General features: G+C 42.7%; 1 protein-coding gene across 2 annotated transcripts in view; it reads right to left on the bottom strand.

Moving 5' to 3' along the window:
• Positions 1–1,680: 1,680 nt before the first annotated feature.
• DGKB (diacylglycerol kinase beta) overlaps positions 1,681–26,270 on the bottom strand; it is a 1,940,047-nt gene continuing 1,915,457 nt past the window's right edge. The window contains exon 25 of one of the 2 annotated variants that reach the window (XM_085630813.1): positions 1,681–5,172. In XM_085630813.1, coding sequence (XP_085486939.1) covers positions 5,065–5,172 — 108 coding nt within the window. In that variant the 3' untranslated portion in view covers positions 1,681–5,064. The remainder of the gene's footprint in view (positions 5,173–26,270) is intronic. The other variant, XM_085630814.1, reaches the window with a different exon arrangement.

Here is a 26,270-nt window from a genome sequence, read left to right as displayed (position 1 = left end):
GGATTATCTTATAAAAGAGACTTACTTTATTATGGAAAAATAGTGAACCTACCAGAAGAAGAGACCCAACAGAGAGCAAAGGAAATGTGTCAGGAGTCTTCTGTAGCGGGGTATCCATGACAAAGAAAGATGATAGAACTGTTCAGTCAATAATGTGGGTGGCTCCTTACTAACACATTCCCCTCTTTTTCATGTTTCTCAGGTTAAGGTCATAATCACTGACACAAGAAGCACTCCAGTCCTAATAGAATGTTATCCAGAATATAAGGAAGAGGCCCTTATAGATGTATGGAAACATCATCGAGGTAGCTACAGTATGTGACAGGCTGGAAGGGGTATGACATATTAGAAAGATCTGGGGAATCTGCAAATTTTGTTCACACCCTTGATTTGTACAGAATCTCCATTGTCGTCGCCCATCAAAACCAGATCCAGTCTTTTAGTTCTGGAGGGTGGTGGATTGGGCATTAGGGATTGTTCACATGGGGTACTGTCAGGATTCTGTTTCATTAGAGACAGGGGACCAGGCATGGGGTGAATCAGAGGTGGAGTCTGTGGAGAATGGGGCAATGGAAAATGTTAATATTCAAATACTAGACTGCTAACCTGGTGCTGGCCTATATGTTTTACTTACTTCCTAGTTTCAAGACACTACCAACCAGTCCAGGAAGGGTAAGACCAGTATTCAACAGACTAAAAAACATGGAGACAGCAACGGGCAGAGTGTTGTTGGTTGTTGTTTTTCTATATCATACTACTTCCCAGCTATTACTGCATCCCCCATGTTTATTGTTTTTCTCCTTTCAGTTCAGTTGTCTTCCCTACTGTTGTCTATATGGTTGTTGTCTATGATACCTTTGGATATCCACACACTCTCAATCGCTTCCTCAACTCCTATCCAGTCTGGTTTGTGGTAGCATCCAGGGACCACCTCCTAGTAGACTTCTCTGTACAGGGTTCATCATAGCAACATTCACCACTGTACCTGGAAATCTTGAGTCTTGATTGCACTGTGGTGTATTCCAACAAACATACCCCATACTCACCAGTTATTTCCCTCTTTATTACATCCAGTGCAGCCAATACATCATCCTCCTACCAGTGAGGCCTTCAGTACTGCTCCTGACCCATGCAGAATTTCAGCCTGATGGAGATCTCCAAGCCACTGTCTCTCTCTCTCACATCCAAGCGGGTCCATGGATCCCTACCTCAAGAGATAATTCCCACCTGCATACTTGAACAGTAGTTCAGGAATGGCAAGGGCTTTTAATGGGTCTGTGCACCAAGCACCTGACACTGGGGAAGTGTCAGAGCCTGCACAGTTGTATGGATTACCATGATATATGCTCTTAGGTTTTCTTTTATTATTCCGCATAGATGCCGTGTGAAAGTTTATTTCACTGATCTGCCCATGGCTGGTGAATCCTTTACTTCGAATCCGTTTGATCAACTAAAAAATTTCACTTGATCTTAGTGCAGTATTTGTGCATTTAGGCTTAGAGGAACTCTCTGCCTTTTCCATAGTAGGCCACCTCAATGAAGAGAGAGGAATTTGAATTTAACTCGTGGATTTATAGGTAACCAGCGCTGCTATCTCAGGGACATTGAGATGTTTTCTCTTCAGCATTTTCTAAAAGAGAATTCTTGCTGAGATTTGCTACACTCACCACTCACCAAGGATTCTTAGTAAAGGTTTTTATTATTGGAATCGATATTTTACTATTTTTTTTACAATAAACATTTCATTCATACTCACTCTACCCTCCAGAGAGGTATAGTGGAAGCCACATAAAAAATATACTGGTGTAATTCCGATGGGATAGTAACAGGACTAGGAGTGTGTAATTGGTAAAATTATCACTTGCCAATTTTTGTTCCATACAGATCTCAAAGAAAGACCATCCATCCATCTGTCTGTCTATCTGTCTGTCTATCTGTCTAACTAACTCTACGAAACAAGGCATGTTGGCAAAAATATTGTATTTGCTGTGATAGGGTCGCTTTACATAAAACACATAATCAGCAAAACTAACTTTACTGAGCTGTGTGATTTCTTTTCTAGTAAATCTTAGTACGAAAGGTATTTCAGTCACCAAAGCGTACTGTATGAGAAGTCCGTCAACGCAATCTAACTTACATGCATTTCTACCTAAGCTATATAAGGCATGTGGGTCAAGGGAGATAAAATGTACAGATTGGCATTATGTTTCATGAGTATGAAAATCAGCATTCAGGTCATCGCCTTCCCTTTCTAGCTGCCCGTGTTGCACTGTATCACGTTCAGGTACAAATGACACGTGGACAGCGACACCTGGTAGTTGTAATTCACCCAAAAACATTCAAGTAGCCTTCAAAGTGTGCATTTGCAAAGATTTGAAAGAGTGGGAATGTACTCCAATGCACGCACTGTAGAGGACACAATGACAGAAGAGGCGCTCTATAAAACGGAATGAATCAATATGAGCATATGGACTGATAAATCATTAGTAATTTAATGTCAAGGCAGAGGAAATAACGAATAAATCTTGCAATTCAAGCATGTTTTGTACTTAAAGTTTGGGAAACAATACGTGCAGTGACGAGATGGGAGTCGGAACAAAGGACAGTGCAAAGACAGCACACAACACACATTGAGTCATTGTTTTCTTTTGTAAACATATTTTTAAAATTGAAGAAAAGATGGCATTCATTGAGTTTCCACCATCATTACATGATTGTCAGTACCATGCAAACTAGACAAACAAGCTGTGCTTTGGAACCCATAGAGTCATGCCTACTGGCACGCCTGACATGGGCTCGAGGGGTGCAAATGCACACGGAGGCACTGCTGTTGCACGGGTCCCCCATTGAGTCGTTTGCATGTGAAAATACCCTGGTTCTAGATTTTGATTGACTGGAAAGAGGAGCTGTAATTGCAGCTGTTCTGTGCTTTACTTTTTGGAAAGTGAAGCAACATCAAGTTATCAAGTACCATGGTGAGTCAAACTTGGCAAATTTAGGTCAAGATGTACTAAGCATTTTTATAGTCACAAACTCTCTGATTTGGCATTAATAACAGTAGAAATTATTTTTCAGGTGTGTTAATCTCACTTTAGGCATCAGCAAAGTTTTTCTGACTCATAAAATGGGATTGCGAATGGATACAAATTCAGTATCTGTAAGGGGTGTGTTGCAAAGTTCTCTTCCAATACTGAATTAGCATGCTACGTATCAAAGTTTGAAGACTGAAACCTATTTAAAAAACATTGAAAAGTGGACAATCCTTCAAAGCTGATTGTAATCCATTTGTAAAAAGCAAAATGGTTGTTGGGGGATAGGCAGTGGAACACAGCCACCTCTAAAACAAACAAAAATGAACTTTTCTTTTCAAATACAGCCCTGTTTCCTTTAAGGAAAATAGGTGTCATTTAAAAAAAATGTTTCCTTCATTTAACAGTGATCATAGACATGCTGGTGTGCTAATCTCAGCAGGCCACCATCCCTGTGATGACGTCCAAAGTGTAGTGAGTCACAGGTTGCAGCCTGCTACACTAATCTTCATGGCACAAGTCAAATTGTGACCCATGTCAATTTAGAAATGTATGAATCAATCTATTAATACATAGGTTGGTTGGTAAAATCTTTTAGCGGTTGCAAAAATACTTATTGCAATGTGTGACCAGTATTTTGCGACCAATGATTTGTACATCTGACCGGTATGTTTTTGTGCTTTAAGAGCAATGACATCTAAAGTTCTTAATAACATGACCTCTCATTACAGCAACTTTTCATATGTATTGACAAGTATTCAAAATACTGCTGCACCCTTTAGGACATGACTTGTATTCACTGTGCTTATTACATTTACATCTATAAATTTATGCTGCTAAGCACCCACTTGTTTAATATTTGGTGAAAAAATCTTGATCCACTTGATAGAAGTTTTACAAAATTGATTTGGTTTAAACACAATTTGTGCAAATGAGTAGTCAACTGCTGTGCCTGGGTAGTCAATGGTGGAAATTTTCTTTTGTTGAGCAAACATGTTAAAAATGAATAGATGTAAACAATGTACTTAAATTAAAGTCATAGTAATATTTGTATACTGTAAATTATCCAAATTGAGCACTAAGGGCCCGATTAAAGAGATTTCATTGTTTCAATTTTGCATCAATATTCCCGATTACATTTGTGCACCGACTATGCAGCATTTGGATTGATTGGCACTTGCAAAATTTTGTTTTTACACAGGTCATTCTACGCAAATGTATTTTTTTTCCCTTGAGGCAGTCAAAAAAATCTAAACGGCACCAGAGCAAAGTATGTGATCAGGAAATGGTGGTGCAACATTGCACCAAAACGATATGTGTATATCTTACACAACCATGTGAGTGGTGGCGAGTCAATTTAAGTACAAATTTAAACATTGAGTCCCACTATGTACATTTTGGTTCCCATCTGGTGTTGCACAAACACATGCATGACAGTCTTCCTATTGTGCAACATAGCTAATTCATTCTCTAAAACAGCGCGCATGTATCTCTTCTTTAAAATATCATATCAAGTTTGTTGACCTGGTTCTCGGATAGCCTGCGGCCGCAGAAACACGCTTATGGTACAAGCTGACATTTAATGACATCTGTGACCTCCCAAGTCCTTCAAGGTCACAGTTCAAATCATTCAGTGAACTGAAATACTACATGGAACAGAAGTATTATGATAATCGCCTCACTTGCGAGTTGTTTGCATAACTGTGGATAAAACTAATAAGAGTCCTTTCAAATTACTCATGGAATTTTCCAACAGGGCAAAATATGTGACTTCAAACAAGATGGAAATACATGCATTAAAATGATGTGATAATGCATCTTTTAATGTACACTCTAGATTTCTTCATGCAAAATGCCTTAAAAAAAACTCTGACAATAAATTATCTTTTCGTGTAATTGCACATTGTAAGTCGATCACAGAAACTGTAAAACCAATCCCATGATTCTGCGAGTACAACATGTTGAAACTCTTGTACGGCGTCCGGCGTGGATCGGGCCCGGGGGCAGGCTGCTCCTTCGGGGCGAGTTTTCGGCTCTACTCCTTGCTGCGGTTTCGCGTTCTTTTGAGGAATGAGGTAAAAATCCCTGTTTTAGGAGGCGGTCCCATAAGGATTGGCGCCTGATTCTTGTGTGTAATTTTTATCTGGAAAAGAGAAAACACCAATTTGCATATCTTTGTACAGTGTAAATGCGGGAGAGGTGCATCCAATAACTGAACATTCACCAATATTAACTGGAATAAAAGGGTTGTGTACTTACACCAACATAATGCTTTTTTTGCCTCAGTAAGACACACTGGGGTAGATTTACAAGCCCCTTGCGCCTCTTTTACGCCGCCGTTGCATCACTTTTGTGACGCATCGGCGGCGCAGAGCCAGCGCCATGTTGTGGGATACTTACAACCTGACGCATCTGGGAGATGAGTCACGTTGCAAAGCCCTGCGCCACATGTGGGCGTTCCGGCACGGGGGGGGGCGTTCCGGCACATGAATGCCTCCTAAAAGTGGCTGAGTGAAATCTTATAGATTTCACTCAGCCACTTTTAAGGCCATGCTGCGTCAAAACCCTGCACATGCTTGAAGCAGGCGTAAGGATTGACGCAGCATTTTAAAGATACGGCACCCCGGAGCCTTGCTGGAGCTGCGTCGCGCTTGCGACGCAACTCCAGCAATGCGCCGCTTTTACGGCAGCAGATGCGTCACGCATCTGTCCATTTCTGCCCCATGGTGCGCCGCATTCTAAATGCGGCGCATCCATGGTGGCGGAGCCGTGACGCACAATAACTGGCACATCCCTGCTGATATGCAGGGATGCGCCAGTTATTGTAAATCTGCCCCTTAGAGTAGGCACTGGGTATGCCTACTGCTCATGATTGGATTCTGTTTTGTCCATTTTATATCCCTGCTCCCGATTTGATTGCTTTCTTCCCTGCTCTTGTATTTGTCAAGGTGGGAGCATATGATTCCACCGTGTTTTAATTAAGTTGTGTCCTTCCACTGCGGATGTCAAGGGACTATTTTTCCTGTTGCGTGTTTCTTCAGTATTTGATGTTTAGCACTCGAGGGGGGTGCATCTGGCGTTCCTTCCCAGTGTATCTTCTTCTCCCAGATGCCCCTGCCTTCCTTTGTGGAAAAAGCTCCCAAGCCCCTCTCTCTCCTGCCCTTGTATTCCTGCGCAGTGCTGCTTCACTGCTCTTTCCCTGCATTTTGTGTCTCGCCACGCCTGATTCCTTGCTCTATAGTGCCACCTTGCTCTAGGGCCGCCCCCTGACTACCTTCTACTGAATGCTGCCTCACGCTCCCTGGTGCCTCTCACTCACTAGAGCCTCAAACCCATGGTGCCTTCAGCCCTGGGTGCTCGTTCCCCTCTGCTCAGGTCTCCACTCATATTTCCCCACTTATTGCTTGCCTTGTTATTACTTTTCTGTAATCCTTGACACTTTTGTTTCCTAGAGATGGACTCTTTTGGGTTTGTTCAGCTTGCTTCAGGAATAGTAACAGACCTACACATGGAACAAGTTGAACAGACCATACTAAAAGCCATGTGCTGGTCAATGTTGCTTTGCTGCTCTTTCCCCGGGTTGTATTTGTCGCACTGTCTGCCTCACCCCTTGGTGGTACTTTTCCACTCCAGACTCTCACTCTGCTCACAACACACTCCGCTTCCACCCAGCCTTCTCTGTGCTCCGTTATGATACCCCCCTGCCTCCCTACTCATCACTTGCATTGGCATTGCTTCATATTTATTATTGTTTCTAGCAATGGGCTATTTTAAAAATCAAAACCTGCATAGTTTTTTTCTGAACAGCTTTGGACAGGAAACCAGCTGAACTGACCAGAAAAAAGCCCAGTGCTAAAATGAAAAAAATAACAAAGAGGGTTTTGGTTGCTTGGCCCCTTCATGCAGCTGACTTGTGAATGTCTACCCAAAGGGAGAGGACAAGCTGCCTGGACCTACCAGTGCTTCCAACACCCAGCTGCCCAAGGGCACCCAGAGGGGGACAGGATGCTGGCCAGCCGCGGCCCGTGCAGGTAGAGCGGTGGGGCCGGGAGGGAGGGGATTTTGACAGACGACGACGATGGAAAATTAATTACTTATTTAATTTTCCCTCTGCTTTGTCCATCAAAATGCACCCCCTACCCAGCCTCACCACCCCACCGCTCTTACCTGCACGAGCCGCGGCTGATGCTGGCTCCTGATGCTCGGCATCCATTCCTGGGGTGTGCGCTGGTGTAGATGATTGTATCTCCTTCACCTCTCTTTGCCACATCATCTCCTCCCCTTTTTCTACTTTCCTGTGCTCCCTAGAGAATTGCTCTACTCAGTCCCTTCCAGCTGTGCTGTTAGCGAGACCGACTGGCTTTGCCAATGCTTACTTTAATATTATCTGCTTTTGTCATGTCATACTTTATATTGTACTTATGCCTTTTATCAGCGTAGTAAATAACAGTTAATACTGCTATCCAATGTAATGGTACCTCGCATCAGAAGGGTTTCAAGTGAGAATTTAGGCATGACTTCATAAATGCATGCCATGCATCTACAGCATATTTGAATCTGGATTTTGTGACGCCAAATGCATACACATTTGCAATGGAAAATTAATTCAAAGCACGATTTGGGGCTGTACATTACAGCTTGGGAGCATATATCAGTCTGCTTGCATCTCCCATTCTCAGGGATGCTGAGATCCAGAGCCACTATCGATGATTTATTTCCAAACAATAATGAGGAACAAAAGACAAAGGTTAACACGTGGAAAATGCCAACAATGATGAGCTGCTCTACTAATGAGCTAATTAATTAGTAACATATCACACTGGCAAAAGCATATTGCCAGCACCGAAACGACTGTCTGTCAGCGATTCTTCGCTCATGTCTCTGATGCAAACCTACAACTCACTCTAAATTGTAGTCAGTTGAAGTAGATTATGTTTTCAATTTTGCTAATTCAAGATTAAATTAGTGAAGACATTTTATGAATAGATGTTAGGCTCAAAGCTAATTGAAAGCAATTATGAAGGTGGCATTTTGTCTGTGACTTTAAGATACATTGTAAGATAATAAATGGTTCTCATTATGCCATAAAAAGGTCAGTTCTTGCCTTTGGGCTGGGGATGCCAAGAGTTTTTCAAACGCAGTTGGAGACATTTTCTTTAGTGGACTACAACTAATCTGACACCCATTACTTATTAAATATCAGATGTCACCTTAGCAGCCCCCACATCAGACATGGGTATTTCTTTCAAGCAGGAGGGCCACATCATTAAATCCTGTAAAAAATGTCTCTCTTTAAAGTGTACAGCTGACATTTTCAAGTAGAAATGAATATCTGTGTCTTGTCATTCAGTAATCAGAGTGAAACAAAAAATGTCTGCTGCGTAGAGGGGATCATTAAAATACAGGGTAGCCTACTTTTTGGGGTACACTTTCGCTTTATAAGATGAGCCCTTGAAAGCTCTTGCAAAATAGGGCGACTCATTTATACTAGAACCTGTTTTATTAATATTCTGACCTTCCTAAAACAGCCTGAAAATACAGTCTTTTTCTATATTTCTTTCACATCAATAACATTAATGCTAAATGAACATGGATTCAGAAAAACTCAAGCACTGTTAGAAAGAATTGTATCGTTGCCTTCCTAAGAATAGGTAAATCGATCTCATGTATTTTTCTATTGTGGACTAACAGCTGTGTATTTGTCAGTAGTAGTGATTTCAGCGCCTATGAAAGGTATATTTTTATGTTTCTTTAAACCTTTTTTATGTCTTCATGCTTTTGAGGTTTCTTTCCTGGCTTCCAGGGTTACATATTGGTGTTGCCTGTGGCACCCTTTCATAACCAACAGAAAAAAGAACAATTGGTAACTGAAATAATAGTAATTCAATCTTCATCAAGAAATTCCTTTCTTCAATCTTGGAATATTTAATGCAAAAAGGGTAGAAGTTAAACCCCTCCTCAAGAAATCATCAGCCGACCCTACGGGCCTCAAAATCTACCGGCCCATCTCGCTCCTCCCCTTTGCGGCCAAAGTCACAGAGAGACTCGTAAACACCCAACTGACCACCTTCATAGTAGAAAACTTCATCCTGGATGCCTCCCAGTCGGGATTCCGCAGCAACCACAGCACCAAGACCGCTTTCCTCGCCACTTCAGACGACGTCCGCATGCTACCTAGACGATCCGACTCCCTCCCTTCCTCCCCAAACCCATGGAAAACAACTGCGGAGTACCCCAGGGATCTTCGCTCAGCCACACACTCTTCAACATCTACATGGCCCCCCTCTCCGCCATCATCCGACAGCATGGGCTCAGCAGCATATCCTACGCCAACGACACCCAGCTCATCCTCTCGCTCATGATCAATCCCAAAGACACCAGACTCTGTTTCCAGGAAGGCATGAAGAACATGGCAGCCTGGATGACGGACAGCTGCCTGAAACGTAATTCACTTGGTGGCCCTCCGCCCTCGGGAGCCCACCCACCCCTACAGACAACGCTCGGAACCTTGGCATCATCCTTGACTCCTCCCTCTTCATGAGCCGCCAGATCAACGCCATCGCCTCCACCAGTTTCAACTGCCTTCGACTCCTCCATAAAACCTTTAAGTGGATCCCCTCTGACTGCAGAAGGACTGTCACCCACGCACTCATCACCAGCAGACTAGACTACGACAACGCACTCTACGCCGGATTCAAAAAACCCTCCTGCATAGACTCCAGACCATCCAGAACGCCGCAGCCAGACTCATCCTCGGGACACCACCCCATCAGCACATGACCCAACACCTACGAGGTCTCCACTGGCTCCCCGTCAAGAAGAGGGTCACGTTCAAACTCCTCACTCATGCCTACAAATCCCTACACAACATCAGACCCAAATACCTCAACAAAAGAATATCCTTCCACATACCCAAGAGGAACCTCTGTTCCGCCAACCTTGCCCTGACAGTGGTCCCCCGCATCCGCAGACACAGAACTGGAGGGAGAGCTTTCTCCTACATCGCAGCCAAGACCTGGAACGAGCTCCCTGTGAACATCAGATGCTCCCCGACCCTGCACACGTTCAGGAAGGACCTCAATACCTGGCTCTTCGACTGATCCCAGAGCCGCCCCCCCAGTGCCTTGAGACCCTCACGGGTGAGTAGCGTGCTATATAAACCCCTGATTGATTGATTGATTGATTCAATGTGATGTTAAGTTATGTTGTAGACACTCTGATATATCTAAGACCAAACTGTTCTAATCACACACTATGAAGTGGAGACTATCAGCTGTGGATTTAAAAGGCATTGCCTTTGGGACTACAAATAGGTTTTCACCCCACAAGTACTGAGGATTGAACATCTCTCCCCAATACAGTGTTGAGCCCTCTTTTGATACCTGGGGCCATTTGCAGCTAAACCTTCACAATTTATTTCACAAAAGACATCCAAACTAAATTTGCATTTTAGTTATCGCCATGCATGGCATTGTTAAGGAATCCAGAGTTTGTGGTTACCCCAGATGGAACCAGAAAACCCCCAAAAATAAAAATGTGACAACATTTTGTTTTTTTTCAAAAAAGGAAAAAAGGTACTGTGCAATAAACTGTTTGGTGCTTTTTTTTTAAAAAAAAAAGGCATTAACAAAATATCTGCTGTTCTGACATTGACTCTCTCCAGCTTTCAGAAGTAGGTAAAGCTGTGAGAAATAGTTTTTCACCATGATTTGTGCAATTTCCCAAGTGGTGTAAATATTTCCTATTTTTGACGTTCTATCTACTTGACGTTTGTGGGGGAAAAGATGGAAAAACTAAAGTGGAATCCTATGTATCTGAAAAGAAGACAACATTCTAAATAACGCAAAGGGTCATTGGTATAGACCGTTCATGGTTTTCCCCAAAAAAACTAATAGTTGAAATAAAAAAAATATTGAAATAAATAGAAAAATATAGAAATAGGTGAGGGTTTTACTGAAAGACGATTTACAAAAGTGATATACTGTTACATCCACCAAGAGCTAATAACTAAGTTACAGCTTGCATCAATCCATAAGGTAAAATCTAATGAATAAAAATAAGTATGAAGAAAAGCTATGCAGTTTTGGAAGGTGCCCAAGAATATGACTTTAGGAATAGGGACTATTCATACATCTCTGAATTTGGGAATTATTGACTGATTGACACATCTAATAAAATCAATACCCAACATGTGCGAGTTGGCTTATCGCCCGGTCAGGAAAAGCACAGAACACACAATGGAAATGTCATTTTTTGTAAAACTTTAATTACAACAATACTTGGGGTGGGTAGCTATTTTATGTTTGTCCAGTGGCTAGCCAGAACCAAAGGTAATTTAACAACACCATATGTCAGTGTGCCCAAAGGAAAAACTACAAAACACATAGGGGCTTATTTACAAGCCCCTTGCGTCACTTTTGCATCACTTTTCCCATTTTAAAAATGACGCAAAAGTGGCGCAAGGGCCTTGTAAATAAGCCCCATAAATTCTGAAAATAAGACACTAGGGATGTCTAGGCTGATGTGGTGTGCATAGATCTGACTAACTTCCATTCCTTTTCATACTCAAAACTGCTATGTTCAATAAAAGTCCTACCACTCAATGTTCCTACACTTCTCCAAGTACATATGTACCCAAGTGTATGGATATGCTTATCGTAATTGATAGGAACAACCCAAAATTGTGAGTGTGGTAAAGCAACTTACTGTCAGTGTGGTCTTCACATGATCCAGGTTTTGTCCAAATCTTGCCCTATGCAATAGGCCCACCTACACATTTTGGGTATACTTGTTTATTAAGATAAGCGTTGGACTATTGCATAATGGGATCATTGCCATCTGCTGCAAGTTCTTGTGTTTCCTGTCACAGAAAACTGGAAAGATTATGAACCCAGTGCTAGAAACCTTAGACTGTGCAAATGTGGAAAGTATGTAGTTGTTGGTATGTTTCCTTACAGTCTATGGGTGATACCAGCAGTAAACAGACAGGTACTGTAACCTGGCAATTTGCTTGGAGTTTCTATACAATTTTCTTAAATGCACTACACCCAGTATTAATTGTGGGCACAATGAACCCAGAGAAAACTCATAAATGTCTGGTACTCCCACACTCAGTTGACACAGAGGGGGCACATTTGGGGGTCCAAGTTTGACGGCTATATGTCTTTGAACGAGGAAGACTGAAGGAAAAAATCTGACAAATAACATGTTCATTTCATTCTAATGGCCAGCCATTTAAGCTGAGGGAGGTCTGGTACCCAGCAACAGAAGCCTTAGGATGTTTCAACAACAGAAACACCACATTTTTTAAACAACCTCTGGCACAGGGGTACGCAATTGCCCAAGCAGTAAAATGGTCAAAGTTAGGGCCCCGTGATACTTATTTATTCATTGGACAGTGTCTATTTATAAGGACAACGTCTGGATGGAGAGGGGGAAATAGCTAGTTTGTGGATGAATGTTGGCAAGTTGAAAAACGTTACATTTAAATGTAGTCTTTTTTTATATCCACTGTGGGGAGATATGAAATTAAGACTAGTCAAGGTATACTCACCTGTGTGCGATTACCTCCTTGATACTTTGGGCCTCTAAATTTTGGGTATGACATTCTGGTAAATTGATATTATACCACTGGAGGTGGTGAGGGTCAGTTTATGATCTAATAATCCTCCCGATACACTGCTTGCTGATAGGAATGTTCCCATCAGGAAAATTCAAAAACTATACTAAGCTTGAGTAAGGCTAAATCAAGTTAAGCAAGATATGCTTCCAACACACCTGTGGGGCACTCCCATTGTGGGAAACTGGATTACTGCTCTACTTGGGTAATGCAAGACTGTGCTTGTTTCCCACCTCGCTGAGAATAAAGACAGAAAACATCAACTTGAAGGAAATGCGTCTCACATTCAAGATATCAAGAGCCCGTGTTGTGTTATGTGCGGATCTCACATCAACAGCAGACACACTCAAGGCAGCGCAGGGGTGTCCTCTCCTTTTCAATACCAAAGACAAAAACTGCCCAGGTTGTGGGTCAATTGCCCATCAAGAGTACTGGTATGGTGTTGCAGCTCACTCAGATACCAGAAGCAAACTCATATTGGGGAGTGGATGTGGCCTAACGGCGATCTCAAATCTGGGGTCAAGTTCGCGCTATATAATACTCCGGGGGAAAAAAAGATATTCGTTGGGTAAAAAAAATATTTCATGTCACATCAAAATTATATATATTTGTATATTTTTTTCAGGGCATTTCAAAGTGCTGCATGCTGCATTTTGGATACTTCGGAGCGCTGTTGATGGGCAGAAGTCTGGATCTAGATGTCATGGATGGAATTAAAAGTGCATTCAGTGCAAGGGTCTCCGATATTCTGCAGCCGCCCTCCCACTTGTATGTGTGCTCCTAGAAGTGGTACGACACTTCAGTAGTGAGACTTTTCTTTAAGTGCATGTACTTTGGCTCACCGCTTTGAACTCTGATCCAGTGTGCTCCACATCTCTTGGCCCTGGACTCCCATCGATCATGCTCATTGTTTCATCCTTTTGTACAACGCAGGTTCTTCTTAAATCAGATTTATACGTATTATACTGCTTGAAAATGGCAAAAGCAACTATATAAAGTTTCACCAAGGGCTGAAATACCAGGAAAACATTGTGGTACTTTTCTGACGCAGCCACTGAATATCCGCATGCACCATAAAGTAGTAAGTGGTATTTAAGTTGGCTTGTAGGAATACAATTATGCTACTGCCTGTTGTCAGCTGCTAGCCTCTGAGCAGAGCAATTACTATCATTAAAATAAGCTATAAATAAACCGGGCGTGATGCCTAGCTGAGGTCAAAATGGAGGTCACAGAAAGAAAAGGTCCTGGTGCGGACAGCGACATCGGATGGTGTATCCGTTAGAAACAGGAGAAGGCATCAGCAGTGCTTTCAAATGGAACATTTAAAGATCTGCTATGGAAATGTTTATGCTTGCATAATTGACTTCCATCCAGGCCTTGTGGTGTGGAAGAGAAGGTATAACAAGCATTTGCAATGCAATAGGTCTCGCATTCACGCGAGTTTAAGCTATTGGCATTGTAAATGACACTGCCTTTTATTTAAGTTTTAAAAAAGAAATCAAAAATAAAAGGCATTGTTATTTGTAATGTGAGTAGCTCAAACTTGCGTAAATGCGAGACCTATTGCATTGCAAATGCTTGTTCTGCAAATGTAGAGGGGAGTAGAATTACGTGTTGTCAAGTAGAGTGGAAATATGCAGTGAAATTATGATGTGTGGGGTGAAATTATGTGGCATGAAAGTATGTTGAGTGGCTTGGAACTGTGTGGCATGGAGCTGAATTGTGAGATGTGGAATTCTTTGGCGTGGTGTGGCATAGACTGCAATTGTATGGAAATGAATTACCTGGAGTTAAATTATGTGGCATGTTGTGGAATTAAGGGATGTGGTGTGGAATTAGTTGGCATGGCGTGGAGTAGGATTATATGGTGTGGTGTGGAATTGTGTGGAGTGGAATTGTGTGGCATGGAATTGTGTGGCATGGAATTGTGTTGAGAGGAATGGAAGTATGTGTCATGGAATGGAGTGGAAATATGTGGCATGGAATGAAATTATGTGGTGGACTTGAATTATGTGCCGCTAAGTGGAATTATGTTATTGAGTGGATTCATTAATAGTGGAGTGGAATTATGTGGCATGGAATTATGTTCCATGGAGTGTAATTATGTGGTATGGCATGGAATTAATTGGTGTGGATTTGTGTGGTGTGGCCTAGAATTGTGGGGTGTTGAGGGAAATTGTGAGACATGGAATTGTGTGGCGTGGTATGCAATTGTGTGACATGGAGTGCAATTCTGCGGAGAGGAAGTATGGGGTGGAGTGGAATTATGTGATGTGGTGTGGAATTATGGGGTGTGGTAAGGAATTATGTGGCATGCAATTGTGTGCCATGGAATGGAATTATGTGGTGTGGATTTATGAGAAGTGGAGAGCACTTTATGTGGCATGGAATTATGTGGAGTGGAATTATTTTGCATTCACTGAGATAGACATGTTACTGTGTGGCGTGAACTACAATTATGTGACGTGGTGTGCAATTGTGTGGAGAGGAATTCAGTGCCGTGAAGTGGAATTATGTGCCATGGTGTGAAATCAAGTGGTGTGGCATAGAATTAGGTGGCAAGGAGTGGAATTATGCTCCGTGGAGTAGAATTATGAGATGTGACATGGAATGGTCTGGCATGGAATTGTCTGGTGTGGAATTGTGTGGTGTGAAATTATGTTGGTTTGGGGAGATTAAATTTAGGTGGTACAGTGTGGTACAATGTGGAATTATGTGGTATGGAGTGGAATTATGTCTCATGGAGTCGAATTATGTAGCATGATGTGGAGTCGTGATGTTGCATGGAGTGAAATTATGTGGGATGGAGTTGAATTGTGTGGCATGGAATTGTGGGGTGTTGACTAGTGGAATTATGTGGTGTAGAGTAGAATTAGGTGGCGTGAAATTATGTGGAGAAGAATTGTGTTGCATGGAATTGTTTGGCATGGTATTGTGCGGCATTGAGAGGATTGGAATTATGCGACATGGAGTGGAATTATGTGGCTTGGATTGGAAATATGAGGGTGGAGTGCACTTAGGTGGCATGGAGTTGAATTGTGTGGTTCAGAATTGTGTTGCATGGAGTGTAATTGTGTTGACTGGAGTGGAATTGTGCAACGTGGAATTGTGTGGCGTGAAATGCAATTGTGTGATGTGGAGTGCAATTGGGTGACATGGAGTGTCACTGAGTGGAGTGGAAATCATATAGCATGGAGTGGAATTATGTGACATGGTAATGAATTGTGTGGTGTTGAGTGGAATTACGTGCCGTGGAATTATGTGGCATGGAGCCGAATTATGTTGATTTGAATTGTGTGGCATGGCATTACATGCCATGGATTGGATTTAAGTGGCGCAGAATTTTTTGGCATGGAATTGTGTGGTGTGAAATTGTATGGCGTGCAATTGTGTGCCATGGAGTGAAATTTTGAGACATGGAATTGTGAGGAGTGCCACTGTGTGACATGGAGTGCAATTGTGTGGAGTGGGATTAAGTGATGTGGAGTGGAATTATGTGACGTGGTGTGGAATTATGTGGTGTGGAGTGAAAGTGTGTGGCATATAGTAGAATTATGTGGCATGGATTTATGTGATGTGCAATTGTGTCGCATGGCAAGGAATTGAGTTGAGTGGAAATATGTTGATCTGAATTATGTGGCACGAAAGGGAAGAGGCATTATGTGACACAGAGTGGAATTATGTTGTAGGGAGTGAAATTATGTGGCATAGTATGTGGCATGATGTGGAATTATATGTTGTGCACTGAAGTGGAATTATGTGGTCTGGAGTAGAATTATGTGGCATGGAAGTGTGTGAGTGGAAATTTGTGGCATGAGTGGAATTATGAGATGTGGAATTGTGTTGCATGGAACTGCGAGGCCTTGAGTGGTGTGGAATTATGTGGCATGGGGTGAAATGATGTGGTATGGAGTGGATTGAAAATAGGTGGAGTGGAATTATGTGACTTGGAGGGGTAATATATGGCATGAAATTATGTGGTGTGGATTTGAATTACGTTGCGTGGAACTTGGTTGCGTGGGATTCTGTGGTGTGGAGTCGAATTGTGAGACATGGAATTGTGCAGCATGGAGAGCAATTGTGTGGCATGAAGGGCAGATGTGTAACTTGGAGTGCAATTGTGTGATGTGGAATGCCATTGTGTGGAGTGGAGTCATGTAGGGAGGAGTGGAATTATGTTACACTTTGTTGAATTATGTGGTGTTCTGTCAAATTATGTGGCATGATGTGGAGTGGCATTATGTGAAGTGGAGTAGAATTATGTGACATAGAATTGTGTAGCATGGCGTGGAATTGTGTTGCATTGAGTGGTGTAAAATTATGTGGCATATAATAAAGCATAATTATGTATAGAGGTCATTTAAGTGCCTGCTGCTTGTTTCCTCTGACAGATGGTCACTTGAGAGCAATGTATCGGAGTTTGGAGCTGATCAATAACGTGTCCACAGGACCCGATGTGTTCTCGGCTCAGAGGGGAAACAGCAATTAAGGAGGATGTCTCTGTCTCCCTTCACGCCCAGGGAGGAGGGAGATGCGAGCAGAGCATCAAAGGGCTGGGTGAGAAGGGAGGGGGGAATGCAAGGGTCAAAGCGGCGAAAGTGAAAGTAATCGAGCAGAGCATCAAAGGACTGGGTGAGAAGGGAGGGGGGAATGCAATTAGCAGAGGAGCAGCTGTGCATGTGATCTCGTGCACTCAAGGTTTAGGCCAGCCAAAAGTGTGGGTAGCACTTTGAAAATCCCACATATAAAATGTCTCTTCGAGCCTTTGGCTCGCGAGACCTAAAAACAGTGTTGCATCTGTGATGGGTGCTCCAATATGGACCGTGATGAATTGTGCCCTAATTCCCTAATAGTAAAACTACAACCCTTTGTGAAACAGGGTAAGCAGAATGATTTGATGCAGTTGCTTCAAAAATGTAGATGACATTGTAAAATACTTGTTGCATTTTGCAATTAAAACGGACTGTGCATCTTCTTTGCTATTGGCTGGTAATGCTTAAGACAGGTTTGTAGTGTCTTTAGATCCATTCTTCAAAAGTTCCACAACTGAATGGCCAACAGACATCTTTTCATGAAGTGTATCATACATCTCTACATCCTCGTTGGACACTACTTATCTTAAGCACGGTGTTTTAATGCCATCAGATATCTTCCACGATGGAACAATACAGGCTATAGAACAAAGCTTGAAGTGTCGTCTCCTCAACAAAGTAGGTAGCGTGCACTAACCAAATTAAACATGCATTTTACGCCGTATATTATTCCAGGTGAAACCATAAAACACATTGCAATAAGAGCCAGCCAGGAACGCAAACCTTCATTGGTATAACCTATTGGTTTGCTGTTTCTGTGGTGAATTCAAATGAGTTGGTGAATGAGAGCATGGATGGATGGATGGATGAATGAATGTGTGCAATGGATGGATGGCTATACTGATTGTTGAGTGGATGAACTGTGCAAGGGCAGTTTTGCAAGAGCAGAGTAAGAGATGGAGACATTTAAGCAGTGGGGCAGTGATGGGTTCAGTGTATGGATGGAGTGCTGAGTTCATGGATAGTCGCAGAGTAGTACTGTCACTTGTTAGTGATATCAGCAGAGAAACAAAAGACTGGACGCAGATGGACCATGTCTGAGTCCTGGAAGCCAATTCAAAGAGCGAGGAATGTTTTCTCTCCACATAGTCACCAAAAATGGGATTGAATTAAAAAGCACCTTTCACATGATTCATCAGCGATACGTAACTACAAAATTGAAGCTTGGTGGTTGTGGACAGTGCTTAATTTGTAAAATGTTAAGTGCCAGGGCTCTGACCGGGAGGCCACTGCAGTTTGCACCACCCATCGCCCCTGTCATCGCTGCCAAAACAACTACTAACCATCTCTCTTGCATATAAATGCGACAGTTCAGATTATTCCTGGTCCCCAAAGCTAAAGGAATGGCTGGGGAGGCAGGTATTAGCAATTTTTTAATGTACATTGTTTTCCTAAACAACTGTTATACTGCTCATCTCTAAATTACATGAGCAGCACCACCTTGTGGCAGACTGCCCTAAGTGTGGTGTTGACATTTAGGTGCCGGTGCCTAGCACCAGAAACCAATTAAGTGCCGGTGCTCAGCACCAGACAGCACCGGCTCAAATTAAGCACTGGTTGTGGAAAAATTATATATATAAAACATCCATAAAATGCACCCGTAACCATATGTCTCGCCAGGAGAAGAATAGGTCTTGGCAATTTTCTACTGAGCAGAACTACTTTCAGATGTCGCTCAACTCTCTGCGCTGGAGACAGTAATATGGCATTAAGGTTTGTTTATCAGAAATACAGTAACTGCGCAGTCAGATGGACAGACCATTGTTGTAAAACAGTAGGCAGGACACTAAGATGGCAATACTGTTTCTGTTTCACTTGCTGGAATAGGAACATGTGCAACAAGAAGAAGCAAAAACTCACAAATAAGTCGCAAACCCATTTGCAAAGAACAAAAATAAATAAACCTAGCTTCCAAATATTGTAGTCGCCAAATAACCAAACATGCTGTGTCCCTTCTGGCCATGTGGTTATACAGTTTCTGAGATGCTAGCCTTCTTCAACACCTCCGTGACACCTCTGGCAGGCATCCCTCACACTCACAGACTCAACATCATCTCCTACGCCGATGATACTCAACTTGTCCTATCCCTCACAGAATATGCCGACACCACAAAAGCCAACGTCCAACACACCATGACTGACATCACCACCTGGATGAAGACCATCTGCTCAATCTCTACTCAGAAAAGACAGAGGTCATCATCTTCAGAAACAAACCCTCCCTTTCAGACGACACCTCGTAGCCCGCCGCACTCAGCCCCTCACCCACTCCTTCCGGCCACACACGCAACCTTGGTATCATTCCTGACACCCACCTGACCGTGAAACAACAGATCAACATCGTTTCCTCTGCCTGCTTCCTCACCCTTCCATACTCAGCAAGACCTTCCAATAGAGCCCCCTCTCATGCAGGAAGACAGTAACTCAAGCTCTCATCGCCAGCTGACTCGACGATGGCAACGCACTCTACGCTGGAACCACCAAGCAACTCCTGGGCCGCCTCCAGACTATCCAGAACTCGGCATCAAGACTCATCCTCAACCTCCCTAGAAGAACGAGTATCACTCCGCACCACAGACTCTCCACTGTCTGCCCATTCAGGAAAGATATCTCTTCAAGCTCCTCACGCACACCTACAAAGCCCTCCAAAATTCCTAACCCTCCTACCTCAACGACCACCTTATATTCCACTGAGCGACAAGGGAACTCCGATCCTCCACCCTTGCCTTGGCCCACATCCCTTGCATCTGCTACAACCATTGTGGATGCGCTCCTCCTCCTACCTCGCTGCCAGCTCTTGGAACTATCTTCCCCTCCACCCGCGCACTTCACCATCTCTGAAGGGCTTCAGAAAGAACTTTAACACCTGGCTTTTCGACCACGACTCGCACTGCCCACCTGCGCTTGAAGACCCGAGGATGACTAGCTACGCTCTACAAGGCCCCTGATTGATTGATTGATTGTGCAGGTCAAAAATGGAAAGCAAACACAACTCACCTTAAAAAGAAGCTCAAAAGAAGCCCACACATGGGTTTGTTGCCGCTATCAAAGTGTTGTTTAGTGTCGTATCCAGTCTATCTATCCAGAGCCAGGAGAACGGAGCTATGTCTCCAATGGTGGATTATCATGACTTATTTGTGCAGGGGCAGGAGGTGAGCACATGATTGAAACTGTAAGAGAGGGGTGGTGACTGAGGCTCATGATGTGCATATCTTGCTTATTGAAAGCTTCTATTTTGTCATGAACAGAAGGTAAGATTTACATGATCCTAGATGGAAATGATTAGAACAGATCTTCTTCAAAATAAGTTCAAAACAAACCATAGACAGTGTTCATAGTTGTTACTGGTAACAGGCATAGAAGATAAGAGCATACTGAAAGTGCAAGTACTAGTTGGTGACCAAGGCTCAGTACACTAGTAAATTGCTAACTAGGAGCCTCTGTTTTATCAGCCCTTATTTACAAGAACCTGTTCACTAGCGAAAGGTAGGAAGTACTTTACACTGGTTAGAAATGGTAAACGAGAACAATATCCCTTTCAAAATAAACCCAAAGCAAGGGAGCCCTCCATCATGATTGAAGGCTTAGAATGAAAAAATAATTGTCTTGCAATCTTAAACGCCTGCACACTGATCATCCAACTTTGTGATGACGTTACATCTGTATACAATGCAGATATGAGATACAGAAGAAATCGTCATGACTGGGTGTATTTTGTCTATACATTTCAGATGGAAAGTATTTGGTGTAAGAAAACATAAACAGATGATGGTGAGATTGAAATACTCCTGTGGGCCAAACCGAGATGTGGTTGAGTATGTCCAAAGCCAACAGCTGAAGATTCCAGAACCAAATAAGCCCATTGCTGAAGAAGGTTGACCCAAAGCCTCTTTCTGGGTTCAAAGAAGGAGCACAGAATGCAATATATTGACCAAAATAGTACAAGCAGCAATGCACATTAAACCTGAAACGGATGCCATGTGCAGCATACGGGGGATTGTAACTGATATTTACGAAGTACCAAGCACCCTTTAAGTCCCACTTCACTATAATCATAGGATAACATTAAAAAAAGCACTCATAGTAAATCAAATGTAGTTGTCATTGAAAAATTCCCACTGCCCTCTCAATAGAAAAAAAATGCTATAAATAGATCATAAGTCGTGTAACTACATTAACATGCACATACTACTTGTCGGAATGGAATAATTCCTCAACGTAGGAAGCAGGATGATAATGTATGTCTAAGAACAATGACTTGGACGGATGACAGTCAGGCAAATGGAATTCTTGTAGGGTGGGAGCATGAAGCAAGCAGGGTCCTCTTCATTCTTTTGCACATCAAAGACCCACTCTGTGGTCACCCGCGCAAAAGGAAATCAGGGCTCACTACACCTATAGCCAGCATCTGGTCTCTATTGAGACCCCAGAATTGTAGGGCTAACAATATTTCTTGAGGATACCCACAATAAAAGGACCAATGCCACAGAACATTGAATGCCCTATTTTCTTGGATGATAATGTCACTGTAGGTTTGGCTAATATGATAGCGAACGACCCCAGCAACAGTTGTGTGGGGGCACCGACAGACTGGCATCACCTCGGTCTCTGAAGTTGATGTAAACATTTCTCATGCCACACTCAAGATGACTAGCTTCTTACCAATATCAATGAGAGCTAATGAGAGCAACTATAGTTTCCTATTGAAAGGACGTTGGCACCACCTTAAGAACATCACACTCACGAGGAAGAACCTGGGAGCCCTTTTCCTTTTCTAGCAGAAAGCAAATCCACCCTCAGCAGACCATTGTATGCTCCCTGGGTCCACAAGAACAACCACATCCACAGGAGACCGAAATTCATTTAATGATTAAGGAGGGGCACACTTTTCTTTCTTTATAGACATGGAAGTGTGAAACCCTCCTGTCCTCTCTCGTTTGGACAGATGCCCAAGGATCCTTCATCACAGCATGGTGGCCGAGTTTAGAAAGTGCTATCAGTTCATTTATTGTCTCATTTTTAAACCAATTCCACATGGAACGTGGTCTAGTAAAGAGTATTTCCTAAGTGACACAACCTTCCTTCCTACATGTCTTAATGAGCTCTCACTAATTATTGATTCCGAGATAGATGAGAACGGGGGTGGGGTGGAGGGTTACAAAATAGTGACTTCTGAGTGGGCATCAGGTCAAAGAGCACAGCTGTTGCTGGTAATTTTTACCTTTTATAATTTGTTTGTGACAAGAGAAACATATTACCTGTGTCTATTGGCCTACTTTCAAAAAGAAAGTCCTGTGCCTAATCGTAATTATTTGCTCTTTAAAGGCCATAAAATCTCTTTTCAGACTCTAAGAAGTGGGAGTTTGCTTGCTTGCTACAGGATAAAAGAGGCTCACACAATGAAACCATTGACACCTATGCCAAAAATTACCATCGCTGTACTAGAAAGAGTACGGCTGACCAAGGTCTGTCTGAATGCATCACCATTATTCAAAGGGTATCATGTTACCAGAATAGGTCCCCAACCCATGGATGCCCAGCATTTGCCAAGACGACCCATCAATATTCCAGGGCCAGTATTTTACAGAAATGGACATCATGCCATGGATACTCACCAGTTGCCAACAATTTCCCATGTTAGGACAGGCATGTTACCAAAGATAGGCAATGTACCGCCAGGCTATGCACACATGCCCACTGACAGATACAAAGACGTGCACACACACGTACACACACACACACGCACACACACAACAGACACTTACACTTTCAAGACCATCATCCAAGCCTTGTTTATACTTACCTTCTGCTGCCGCTTGTGCCTTGCTTCAAGCTTTTTATTTATCTCACCTGATGCCCTGGTTTGAAGCTGGATCCAAAGGTGTGGACAGGTCACAGATGCAGAATTAGCACCAGTGGAGGAGAGAGGGCAGGAGAGTGGTTGGACGTTTCTGGAAGCTGAGGGAAGGGGCAGATGGGTCAGAGGCGTCTTTCAGTACTGGAGGAGGAATGGTTTGGAGACCCCATTCTGCATTCCCAAGAGAAGGACAGTTTTAGACAGGCATTTTGGCAAATTTGGACATGTGGGTTGATGCAGGTTACCAGAGCAGGAGAAGAGAAGGGTCTTAGGTGCTGGTTTGAGATACCTAAGAAGTGGTATTGGATATTGGCCCATTCTCGGGCAGAGGAGGGAATCAATGGGTTGCAACAGTAATTCTCAGTGTGGAAAGGATAACGTGGCAGGCTAGTCTGCTGTGGGTGTTTGGGGTTTGGGGGAGGAGGTGGTTTAGTGTGGCATGATCTTACAGTCATGGCTTGACACAGGTTTTCTTCCCACTACTATACTTCTCTGTCCTGGGCGTTATTGGCTGCTCCATCCACTCCTTGCCCAAGTCATGACCACTTAGAATGTCATCCACCCTGGCATGACGAGTCATGCCACCTAGGATTGTGGCTACCACATTTGTGCTGCCTTGATGTGACCCCCTCATTCCCAGCACAGCCAATCCTGTCCCCATGTACGCACCCCGAAAGCTGTGACAGTATGCTCTATATGAATGACAGGTTAGAGTGGGATTCAAGAATCTACACCAGGGCTTGAGTATCCTGGGATTCAAAGTTCTACCGCAAGATTCAAGGATCCTTCAAAACCATACCCAGGACATTGTCAGTTGCTTGGATCACCTCACTATTGATGAGAGGAATCCTTTGCTTGGTTCTGCTCTACACGTGTGTCCCTGGCTCGCCAGCTGGTACAATCTTCAGGGGGAATTCTAAGTTCACCTTCTCTGAAGATTTCTTCTTGTAGTGCATTTTGGAACCATATCACTATGAAGAATTTCTTTGCATCCTTAGAACGCCTCAAAGAATTTCATTGCATTCTTGGCACTCTTCAGCCTCTTCCACTGCCGTCTTCAGAAGCCTCAGGTTAATGAGACAGATTTAGATTGTTTGAATTGTGAAACTCTTGTTGAATTCTTTAACTGCACCTTATATTGTGCCCTGGAGCTCGCCTTGCCTCCTAAGTTATGCTATAACACCTGTGTATTGGGCCTTTGCAGTGTTATTAACAAATCATGAGTGAAATGTTGTCTCTATCTAGTGGCTCAAGTTGGGAGCTTTCACAACCATCTCAAGGACTTCAAAACAAAGCCATCTCATGACGATTCCCTTGGATCTATCCAGATAAAAATACTGCGCCATTTGTATATTGAGTGTTTGCTAGAATGCACATTACTAGAGTGATTCATGTTTATTTTCCAGTTTCCGTAGAATGTTTCTGTTTATGTGAATCCCACAAAAAAAACTGTAGGCAATTGAACCCTATTTAAAAGTAGGGAGAAACAATAGTTTTGTGTTTTGTTAATATAAAAGAGCTGTCACTGATGAGCGACTGCATGCCATCTCAGAGAGTGTCCAATTGATGACATGAGGTGTGTGACTATGATCCGGTGACGTATCTTGTATGCTTTGTAATATATTCCTATCCCCTTACTCCCTTCCTTCTCTTCACTGCTAGTATCAAGCACAGTCATTTAAATGCTTGGGTCTGTCGCTTGAGAAGGAGAATGAAGGGTTCCAGGTCATTCCTAAAGGAACAATCAGACCTAAAGTGAGTGGTAACTTAGTAGTAGAAGGGAGGAGGGGGTGGGCTTAGGTCTACTAATTCTAGTGAAAATAAATTCTGTCTCTACTGGAAGCTTTTATTTTAGCAGAGGAGTTCTATTTTCTAGGCTATGCTAATTCTGCAACTTTGGGACATTTTCTAGAATTAATGAGACCAGGAAGATACAAATTTTAGATTTTCACATTAAACCTTCCTTGATCAAAAATGACTGAAAACCTTTCCAATCTAATCATACCCCTGATCGATAGTCTGTTAATATTCCTATAATAATACCAAGATACTCCATTGGAGTGAAACCTGCCCTCAGGAACATCCTAAAATAAATAAACACGTAAATAAATATTTTAGAGAGAATTGTATAGAGAATTGTTTTTGAGGTTAGGGAATAATGATTTCTGTGGCTGGTGGAGGACACCTTTGGCTTAAAGAAGATAATGGAGAGTGTTCCACCATGGGAATCATATACTGAGTAAGGTTTTTAACTTGATTTTTCTGGCTGACATCAAAGTTAGGGTAATAGTTTGGTACTATCTTAAGTTTGGAGTTTGTCAACTGTATTACAAAATAATTATGAGGGCATTTTTGTCTGGGCGTATTTTTTGTTAGCGCTTTTAGGATCAAAAAGCCTGGAGGTTTGGTAGCTATGGAGCCTAGGAAGGACAGCGGCACTGTATCATCTCCATGATTGCATTTTAAGTGTTCCTACAGAATGTCTCACCTGTGTTGACCTTTACTTATTTCTGTCTTTACAGGAGATAACCTTTGAACTTCCAGTTACATGTAATTCCCACAAAATATTAACTCCTATCACTATGAACTTTGCCTATCTTCCACCCTTCTGCCCTGATCTCAATGCTTATTTTTCCAACATTCAAATATGCAGCCCTATTCTTAAAGCCCTGACCTTACCCATCATATCTTGCTTCTCACTACTCCTCATGCACCACATTCTTTCCTGCATTTAATTTATGACCTTTCGCCTTGAACACTGCCCATTGCATTTTTCTCTACCCGTCAATGGCCCATTTCATGAGCCCCAGGTAATACATTGTCATCACTGTACTGTTTCCACCTTTTTTTATCCTATGTCTGTCACCCTACTCCTATCTGTCAGCCCATTGTTCTGTCTCTCCTCCCCACCTTAGCTGTTACCCTGTCTATACATGCCCTCCTTCCAGCCACCACACACATTGGTTTGAAGCAATCTGCTTTTCTCCCATTCTTTGACTTGGCAGATGCCACTCTCCTCCTGCCTAGATAGGGCATCAGCTTCCGCACTTATCCTCCATTCAACATATGCAGCTGGTGTGTGATATCACATTAAACACCTGTCACATATGTATGTGATGAATGTGGGGTTTCATACACAGTTATAGCCTGTCCACAATAAGCAGTTGCTCGCT

This window comes from Triturus cristatus, chromosome 10, assembly GCF_964204655.1.
Source record: "Triturus cristatus chromosome 10, aTriCri1.1, whole genome shotgun sequence".
NCBI lineage: Eukaryota > Metazoa > Chordata > Amphibia > Caudata > Salamandridae > Triturus > Triturus cristatus.
This window is presented reverse-complemented; position numbering and strand designations above follow the sequence as displayed.